Below are 9,791 nucleotides of genomic sequence, written 5' to 3'. Positions count from 1 at the left end.
ACGTCTCTGTTCAGAAAGCACTGCGATGAAGAGGTTTATTTGGTGTTGAGGCTCCGCTGTCTTGCGTTCGGCGGCGATCGGGGAAGCTCGGACGTCACCAGTTTGGCGAACCTCACGACTTTGTGAGAAATCCAACATCGAACCATCCATTGCGCACACCACACCACATCAATGGCTGCGAGATTGCTGTTACGGCCAGTACGTATCTAAGAAGACGTGCATCATCGAAGCTGACGAGGTTAGGGCGCCACTGCGAAGCTTGCAGCAGTCGGTGCAGCTGGTCTTGTGCTCTATCCAACCTCAGAGCTGCACGCTGAGACATCACAAGATGATGCGCCTGTGCCTGTAGGATCTTTCCCTGGTCGATACCAGTTTCGCGATCAGAAGCTCATTTTATACAGCCGAAAGTGCGCAAGCCCATATACGATGATGAGGTAGTCGATCTACCCTCGCCCTCGGAATCGAAATCCTCGTCGCCAACACCGACTGAACGATTGACGGCGCAAGTTGCCCGAGCACGTCTCTTTCTACACAAATACGCCGCAAAGACGGAGGATGCAGCCAACGATGCCCTCGCAAAGTCGTTTGACCTCGAAAGATCGTTCACCTCCACCGTAGCCTCGCTAGCGCCGCCAAAGGAGTCCAACGAAAAACTTATGCCGGGCCTGATATACGTCCTCGTCTCTGCCATGGGCTCATCGATATTTGTACGGAACCGTAACATTCTGCTGCGCGCTTCTGCGCCCCTCGCGGTCGGCATCGGCGCCGGCTACTACTTCATCCCCATCACGATGGGCAACGTCGGCGAGCTGGCGTGGAAGTACGAGAGCAAATACCCAGCGCTGGCTGACACGCACCTCCGAGTCAAAGAGCGCATTACACGGTTCGTGCAGACGGGCATTGCGCACTCGAAGATGACGGTGGGCATGGTGGAGGACAAAGTCGGCGAGGCGAGGGAAAGCGTAGAAAATTGGGTTAGCAAGGGTAAATAGACGGTCCTAAAACGAGCCAGGTTCCTTCCCGAACTACTTGCTTCTTTTCTATGTTGTATCATGCCGCAAGGAAACATTTGTAGACAATAATGCGGGCGAGTATTGAAGAATCGGTGTGAGCCGGCATCTTTTTTTTTTAATTGTTTTCGTTCATGTTCATACGTCTGATTTGCACCTTCTGGTAAAAGCTTGGATTCACATGTTTGAACTTACCGCACAATCATCACACGTGGGATTTGTGCGGGCAGCGTATGCGTACACTGGGTTACTGACTGGATGTGCAACAACAACGCCTTCGACCCATTTCTTGCATTTGCGGTTGCACAGGCAAAACGTCTGATATCAGTCCGATCGCCAGGGGCCGGTAATCCGAATGCTGCTCTGCAGCTCTAGCTTTGAGGAGGTTGAAATAGTCCTTGCAACAGAAATGAGCGTACGTGAGAGCTAGCTCCGCAGCAACCGGCGCTCATTTGTCTTCCCATTTCTGAGTCGAGATAATAGAGCAAGTCACATCCGCAGTTCCGCACCGTTTGGCTTCCCATCCACCCGCAAAGGAAGGAACCCCGCTCAATGTCCTGAAGCTCATCATGCCTCGTCCAAGCACTAAGGCAATCTCCCAACGCCCTCCTTCGCCGCCGCTGCAACAGCAGCACAAAGATGACGGGGATGCTTCAGCTCCCCAGGCTGGATCCTCGAGACGCGGCTCCCAATGGCGTTCACGCAAGGCGAAACGGAGGGAGCGGGAATTAATGTACAGGAAAAAGGATAAATCTTAGCTAGCACCGTCCCGGCCACCGTCCTGCAGGACGCGGACGAGTCCACCATGTCCGGTATAAGCCGTCGCGCTCTCCCTGGCCCCCCCCCCCCCCCCTCCCCCGTGTCCCCAAAATATATGAAAAAAAAATTCAAAAAAAATAAAAAGATTTGGTGCGTCGAGGTCAGCTGGCCTTGCGGACGAGCCGATTCGGAAGAAGCACTTTCGCAGTGGAACTGTGACGGGGGCGGAGATCGCGGAGCGTCCAACAGCGCGCGAAACCGGCATGATCAAATCCGCTCACGGAGTAGCCGATGTCGACCTTTTTTTTTAATTATTTATTAATTAATTTTTTTTTAAAAATAAAAAACTGTCCCCGCTCCGGCCACTCCGTCCTAAGATCTTGCAGGACTCAACGCCTGAGCTCCCATGGCGCAGTCACGACGACGCAGCGCTGGACACATCAGGAGTCTGCAGGTCAGGGTGATGTACTTGCGAAAACACGGGAGGCGAAAGTTTGGCTCTTGCCTGCTGGCTCAAGCACTCCACTGCCTGCGTCGGGACCGAGATGGGGCAGACTCGGAGTCACAGGACAAGAATCCGGCGACCATGACATTCCTAGCTCAGGGACGAGAGTTGGAAATTATGGGCCGTTTGGGAAATATGTCGACTGCCACCGCTTGCGATAACGCGGCTGTAATCTGTCAAGAACGCAGTATAGGAGATTCACAGGGGAAGGAAAAACCAAAGACAAGACTATGAACTCAGACTAACTTCGCGGATATTCGCGCATACCACGTCGACGGGTATCTTTACAGATGCAAATTGGGAAGAATGCAGATCAGACGTCGGTAAAAGCACTCCAGATACGAAGACAAATCTCCCAACAGTGTCGTCTCGTTGCGTCCTGTGGATACGCGCAAACGTAGACCATCGAGCGACGCTGCTCGTCCTTTGTTCTAAACGCCACTACAATGCTTGTGTATATGGGACCAAAGGTTCATCACCATCACCGTCCGTGTCGTCGCCATTATTATCAGCGCCATTATGTGTCCGCTCGTACAGCGGCCGCATCGCTTTTCTTCTTCTTTCGCTGCTCAGCGCTTGGTTCCGATAGAGCAGTTCCCTCCTCTCCTTTATCGTCCCGCGCTCTCTTTCCCTTCCCTTTTTCTTTTTCCTTCGTCGTCTGATCCTCCTTCTTCATCCTCGCCTGTGCATATTTCAACCGTGCCTTCTCGATTGCGCTCAAATGCCTATCCACCTTGCCCTTTGTATGCTTCGAGGCTTCCATCTCGTCCCCGGTGCCCACACCATTTTCTTCCGGAAAGGGTAAGAATGAATCGCTTCCGGCAGACGCACGCGACTCTGCAACCCAGTCCTTTCTCCGGCGCTTGTACAGGTCCATCTTCCAATTGCGCCACACGGCGCGACCAACGTGCGACTCGCGCAAGGATGCCTCGTTCTCAGCGAGCTCTTCCGCGATACGCTCGCGGATGAAGGCCAGGCCATGCGTGCCCTTCCAAATGGCGTCGATGACGTGTGATGCCGAAGGATCGAGTGCCATCTCACTGATGTGGCCGTAGAAGTTCTGGATAATCTTACGCCGCGCAATGACTGACGCGCTAGATGCCGTCAGTGTCGCCTGCAAGGTTCGACTTGCACTTGGATCCTTGGCGATTTGCAGGAGCAGCGGCGTTCCAAGTCGTGGCAGTGAATCCAGAATCAGGTTGCTAAGTTCGCCAGGAACGGCAACCATAGCTTGAGCAAGAAGGGAGCCGTGCAGCTTCTCCGAGCTGTGCTGACCACCCTTTGAGGCGGCAACGTCCTTGGTGGTTGTGCCATCAGGGGCGGGCGAGCCTGTGGACGACTTGCTCAACTTCAGCAGCTGCGTGATATCGAAGCCATTTAAGCCACCATATGCCTTGGCTAGGCCATCGGCGATCGGCGCATGGTCAACTTCACGCACTGTGCACCGCTCAATGAGCGTTCGTATCACAACGGTGCGGTTCCGATCGACCAGAGTTGGCATCTGGGCAACGAGCGCGTCCATGGCGTCCTTGAGGTCATCTTTGCCAAGGCGGTTGAGGATGGCGCACACAACATAACTGGCAATGTCATTCCTTGCCAACTGTGCCATCCGCTCTTTGAAGAAAGTTTTGTAGATGGCCTTGAACAGTTTTCCCGGCGCATGCTGAATGATGGTCTCCAGCAGTCGAGATCCTAGGGGGTCATAGATGGAGCCATTGATGAACCTTCCGCTAACAGAGTCCTCAGTAATGGGATCATCAGGTAATAATTTGTGGATGATTGAATCTTCGGCCTTGGCTCTGTGCTTGCCAAAAACGGTCAATTCAAGCTGCAGCAGGAGTTGCAGCGTAGGATTGCCCGTTGGATGGAGGGAGAGTGATTGCAGGAATGGCGTGTCAAAGCCCGAAACGGCTTGCGCAACAAACTTTTCAAGCGCTTCCTTGAACGAATCCGGCACGACGCGTCGGTCGAGACTCAGCTCGTCCTGAGCTGGCTGCTGATGGGGGACAGAGATGCGCTCCTTTTTCTTGCTGTGGAGGACGGAAGCCCTCTCTGAGCGTGAGATTGGCTGCCCTGAGAGGACGGCGAGAAGAACGCGTAACGTGTGCGAGGCGAACTTGTCCGTTAGCAAATAGCCTAGGTAGTTGTCTAGCTCGTGAAGAGTGTGCAGGAACAGATTCTCCATCGAGACCAGCTCTTCGTTGGGATCGTCGGAAAGCTCTGGTGGAAGCTTCATCTCGGTGGTGACAACAGGGGCTGCTCGTAAGAACAGAGCCTCGCAGCAATGTGAGGCAAAGCGGTGCTGCACAAGATGTAGGAAGCTGCGGACCGATGTTAGCAGAAATGTAGTGGTTGTGACCGCAACCGTGTACGTACTGTCCGTTGAACTTCTTGAACAGTGCCTTGAGCTGCGAGGTATTCGACAACTGGATCAGCCTTTCCATGAGCCTCGAGCACGATTGCGAGCTGGCCATCTTAAGTTCCTTGCCCTCGGCCTCCTTGTAGACGTTGTCGAGGAAGGTCTCACGGTCGTCCGGGCTGTGGAACTGGTTGAGCTCTAGCATTTCGTCTGCGCTGCGAAAGTACTCCTGCTCCTCCTCGTCTAGCAATCCATAGAAAGGCATGTCCCCCGGATGGGGGTACTGGCCTGCAATGGCATGGGGGGCCGACTCGTCGCTATGTTCTTCACCGAGGGCGACTGATGGAATGGCTTCAGAGTCGTCGAGGGAGGTGCGGCGGCGCTTGATAGAATTCTCTTCGGAGGCAGCATCGAGCTTTCGCTTCTTGTCCTTGCCACGGCGGCCACGGACCTTCTTTTCCTTGGGCATGGTTGTGGTGGGCGAGGATGGGCCGATCAATGCAAAAGAAAAAAAGAGCGACGCAGATGGTGGAACTTTTAGAAGTGGTACGAGAGAGAATGGAAGAGCGACTTGGCCATGGCTGATTCAAGGGCAACGATAGATTGGTCCACTTAGTGTGATCGCAAGCCAGACCAGACCCGGCCGAGCGACAGCAGAGAAGAAAAAAACTGCTGTGTGCAAGGAAGCTGGAGCAGCAGCAGTTCGTCAAGAGCCGTGGCCCAAAAAAACCCTTCGATTCCCACGTTTTGCCAAGAGATCGGTGTCGATCGAGCCGTTTCTCGACGCACTAACCGAGCCTGTGCAAGAGCTCGAAGACGGCGGCGATTGGGCGCCGTTCAAGACGCTACTGCCAGCGCGGAAAAGCCTTCCTCCTCGCTTGTGCTCAGCGCGTGCGCGACGAAGCCTCGCCAGGCCAGCGGTCTGCGGATGCTGATGTGAGTTGTGTTCGGGCAGGTCGGCTGCTGCTGCTGCTCCACGGCCAGCTTGTCGCGACGGATCGGCCTCTGGCGCATCCTCGCCGTCGTCGCCGCCCGCCTACAGTGCAGGCCCCCCCGCCCCAAGGACAGCGGCCCCAGCAGCGCCGACTGAGGGCGTGTCTCCGCGGCCACGGGGCGCCTGCAGCTCTCCCAGGCCCGGTGCTCCCATCGCTCCTACGCTTGCCCTAAAACAGGTTTGCTGTGAACCCAACCTGTCCTCTACTCTCTGAACGCCAGAACTGTGACGACTCGCCTATAACCCATCACGCCCCAAGGCTCGCCCGCACTCACCGTTCCCCCCGCGCGACCCAACCTTGCCAGCACGCACCCAAACTATGGCTGCAGATACGGCCCTCCAAATCGAGGAAAGGGATTCTCGCGTGGCCGAATGGCTTGACGACAAGCTGCAGACATTGGCCGACCTCGACACTCTCGACGCCCTGTTGCAGGATGTCCGTACTCAACAGCTGCTCCTGCGAGAACAGGTACGTCATTTGCTTCTTGTATCAGGCATTTCCGACCAACAGCTCGCTCAGTCATTGGCATTGTCGCGTCTCGTGCGCCGCTTGTAGCTGCGCTCTGTGTTACCAACCAGCGAGCCAAACCTCGTAGTCAACCATCTGGCTGACATCCTCTTATTACGCTTAGCAACAGCGTCCATTTCTGATTCGTCACTGATGTCACTGTCTTAGCTCCACGATGCGAATCGAGCTTTCCACGACGCGAAGAAGGCGTCGCACGACCACCGTGCCTCGCTCCAAGCTGAGGCCCAGCGCTTCAGCCTGACCCAGCGCGACATTGATCGCAGGGTCGCCATCATGACCCAGTCAGAGACGAGCGATGATGCTGTAACCAAATTCGAGGCCAGCATGTCAAAGCTAAGGAGGCTTGATATCGCCGAGGGCTACGTTCGCCAGCTGCAGGAAGTTGACCGACTTAGGTATGATAACTACCCACCACCTTTTCTTAAGCTCCCTCCTGCTCGAATTTTCGTTCTGGACACGTGACGGCGTAAATCCGTTCATGACAGTCTGTTGTGAGCGGACAGGCACAACGAGCGAGTACGGATGTTGTTGCTGCTGTTGCGTCTCAAACACGGGTTACATATCTGTGTCTTCTCAGATCGGAACCCACTCCCGTATTCCGTCGTGGTGCATTCTCAGCCTGCCAATCAGCCAAAGACGCACAGCTTCTCCGTCATTATGGCATCTGCACTTATCCAGCATGTTTGCGTTCTTCGCTCTGGTCAGATCCAGCATGTTCGTTAACGTGGCCGTTGTAGTCAATCATGTTTGTCCTTCCTCGGGATGGATGACGCCGCAGCCCTGCAAGCCTATCATCGAATGCACGATCTGGCCTCCAGCTTGCCAGCCTTGCAGGATGCGGCCGAAGGCGCCGCACCTCATCTTGTCGATTACGTCTTGGACGCAACCAAGCAGCTACATTCGCGCATCGAGTCCGGATTCTCGTCGCAATTCGAGGATGTCTTACGTGCGATACAGTGGCCGATGCCTGGCCAGACGCTCCCTGCTGAACACGAAGCCACCTTCAAAGAGTGCGTTGGAAAACTTCTCGCCTTTCAGAAACCGGATCTGGAGGCTTCCCTCACTGGTTCTCCCGATGCCGCACGAAGCGAGCCGCCGATGGTGCTGTTGCCTCTGCAAGTCATGGTTCGACCACTCGAGCTCGCCTTTCGTTATCATTATGACACCGATAGGCCAACCAACCGGCTTGAGCGACCGGAGCAGTTCCTAAGCCACGTCACGGAGAAATTACTCGTCGAATTCGCAGATTTCATGTTGGACAACGTGCAACCCATCCTGTCCGAGGCCCTTCATGATTCGGACGTCTCGCTGAACCCCGCATACGGTGACGCGACGTCTGCGTTGATCACTGCCCTGCTTCCCATGGTGCGGAACAAAGTGTTCTCTATTTTGCCACGTGTGGCAAAGAAGCCACAGCTGCTGAGCCATCTGATCCATGAACTGATGGCGTTCGACCAGACGCTCAGAGACGAGTGGAACTATGACGATGGCTGCAACGGGAATGATGGTTGGCGGGGCCTGACGTACGAGGTTCTTAGCACAGAAGATTGGTTCAATGTCTGGCTTAATGTCGAGAAGGATTTCGCGATTGCTCGATACGAGAAGATCGTCGAGGCACCGGACAGCAAAGATCTAGACTTCGACGCACTACCACGAGGCGTTACTACTCCGACAAAGGCGGCCATTCGCGTCAACGATCTTCTGGAGGCGACGACGGACAACTACCGCACCCTTTCGTCGTTCTCTCATAAATTGCGCTTCCTCATCGACATCCAGCTTTCCATCTTCGATCGCTACCATGCCCAACTGCTCGACCACCTGAACGCGTACCAGATACGCAACACGCGTATCGGACGCACGAGCAAGGAAGAGCAGATCGCTTTGCAAGGCATTCAAGGGCTGGAGACGCTGTGCAAGATCTACGGCAGCGCAGAATACCTCGAGAAGGCCATGCGTGATTGGAGCGACGATGTCTTCTTCCTCGACATGTGGACCGAGCTGCAGGCCCGCGCTGACGGATCCGCATCGAAACAGCACGCGGCCGCGACAGTGGCGCAAGACATGACGCTTGCCCAGGTCGCAGGCGTGACTTCGCAGTCGCTAGGCACCGAGGACGGGGCGCTCAACGGCGCCATGTTCGACGAGACGGCGGCCGCTTACCAGCGCCTACGTGTACGCTGCGAGAACATCCTCGTCGAGCTCGTGCAGAACCAGGTGCGCAGGGCGCTAGAGCCGTACACCCGCATCAACCCGTGGGCCACCCTGTCCGAGGCCCAGAAGCAGCCTTTGCCTTCCACGGCCGAGCTCGACCCCCTGCTCACCGTCGTCAAGGACAACTTCACGTTTCTGTCCAAAGCGCTGGGCAAACTGCCGCTCAGGAAGGTGGTGCGTGCAGCCGCCCACGCGGTCGACGACGTGCTCTTCGACCGCGTGCTGCTCGTGCGCTCGTTCTCCGCCGCGGGCGCCGCACAGCTCGCCGCCGACATCTCTGCCGTTCACCACGCCTTCGAAGCTTTTGTGGACGCGTCCGTGCCGGAGTTGGCGCTGAGGCACGTCACCGAGGGGGCAGCGCTCGTCGGGCTGCCCATCAAAAGCGGCAAGGGCGAAGCGGACGTCAGTCAGGGAGAAGACGACGGTTTCGAAGACGACGACACGGTGGACAGACGGCTGGGTCTTTGGGAAGTAGAGAAGAAGCTACTTGAGGCAAGTGGCGACGTGGCGAAGCTGTGTTTGGCAGAGCTGGGCATCGAGAAGTTGGCTGTACACGAGGCGAGGAAGGTCATTGTAAGAAGGGTGGAGTTGAGCAGCTAGAATTGTGCGAGAAGAAGAAGTAGTAGAGACCCTCTTTTTGGAGCTATCGACGATTGCATGAATACACTCTTGTGTACGACTATGTCATTTTCCTCGCTTAAGCGATCTAACGCTCCAATTCGCTCATCGGATAGGCTGGCGGGGAAGAGACTGCTTTATTTGCCCTTGAGCGTTTATGAAGGCGGCAAAGTCGTTTTCACGTATCGACAACATGTGATGCTCCCCTACAAGTTTTGTCTCTGCAGTCAGATTTGATCCAACTACCAAGCCAGCAGCACAAGAGTTTTGGTTCAAATCTTTTACTCTTCCTCGACCGTGGAATGTGAATAGAGCCACTCCCCAAATCGACGAAATCGAGACGCCTTGCGGTGACCATCAGGAGGCACTTCGTATAAACTGTGCACACGTGGACTCTCCATGCTCTTATGCGACAGAAACTTACGAAAGTTGAGCTCATGGTTCTGTCTATTCCGGGGAGGGATGCTGAGGAAAAGTCAGCAAGCCATCATGCTAGTGTGAATGATGCATGCGGAAGTGAAGAACAATAGATCCACACATTGCAGTTGAGCAGAGCAGATTTGGCTGCTGTAACAGCTGCGTGGATCATTTGAGGCTGGGTGCTGGAAGAAAGTCCCAGAATCAACCGCTCTGTCGTAGTTTTTGCAAGTAGGGATCTAGTAAATATGCCTTTGATACATCAAGAGTCAAGCAAGGATTCCATAAAATCCCCTTAACTTCCTTGCATTGGATCAGTAGGTTAAGTCTCATTGGCGCAGGTTTTGAAGATAGAATGAACCGTGCAAGTCAGGCTCGACGAATTTGTT

The 9,791-nt window shown here is 55.1% G+C and overlaps 3 protein-coding genes across 3 annotated transcripts; 2 read left to right on the top strand and 1 right to left on the bottom strand.

The window, feature by feature from the left end:
• Positions 1-100: 100 nt before the first annotated feature.
• PV09_05911 (uncharacterized protein) lies at positions 101-1,132 on the top strand. The gene is made up of 3 exons (XM_016359477.1): positions 101-198; positions 244-345; positions 402-1,132. The coding sequence occupies exons 1-3, from the start codon at positions 172-174 to the stop codon at positions 990-992; spliced, it is 720 nt and encodes a 239-aa protein (XP_016212726.1). The 5' UTR covers positions 101-171; the 3' UTR covers positions 993-1,132.
• A 1,334-nt stretch (positions 1,133-2,466) lies between these two features.
• PV09_05910 (uncharacterized protein) lies at positions 2,467-5,310 on the bottom strand. The gene is made up of 2 exons (XM_016359476.1): positions 4,651-5,310; positions 2,467-4,595 (listed from the first exon to the last, which is right to left on the bottom strand). The coding sequence occupies exons 1-2, from the start codon at positions 5,100-5,102 to the stop codon at positions 2,792-2,794; spliced, it is 2,256 nt and encodes a 751-aa protein (XP_016212725.1). The 5' UTR covers positions 5,103-5,310; the 3' UTR covers positions 2,467-2,791.
• A 440-nt stretch (positions 5,311-5,750) lies between these two features.
• PV09_05909 (uncharacterized protein) lies at positions 5,751-9,104 on the top strand. Its single transcript, XM_016359475.1, has 3 exons — positions 5,751-6,096; positions 6,304-6,551; positions 6,894-9,104. Exons 1-3 carry the CDS (start codon positions 5,947-5,949, stop codon positions 8,965-8,967), a joined length of 2,472 nt encoding a protein of 823 aa, XP_016212724.1. The 5' UTR covers positions 5,751-5,946; the 3' UTR covers positions 8,968-9,104.
• Positions 9,105-9,791: the final 687 nt, after the last annotated feature.

This window comes from Verruconis gallopava, assembly GCF_000836295.1.
Source record: "Verruconis gallopava strain CBS 43764 unplaced genomic scaffold supercont1.19, whole genome shotgun sequence".
Classification (NCBI taxonomy): Eukaryota; Fungi; Ascomycota; class Dothideomycetes; order Venturiales; family Sympoventuriaceae; genus Verruconis; species Verruconis gallopava.
The sequence above is the reverse complement of the archived record's forward strand: the minus strand, read 5'-3'. Positions and strand labels throughout refer to the sequence as shown.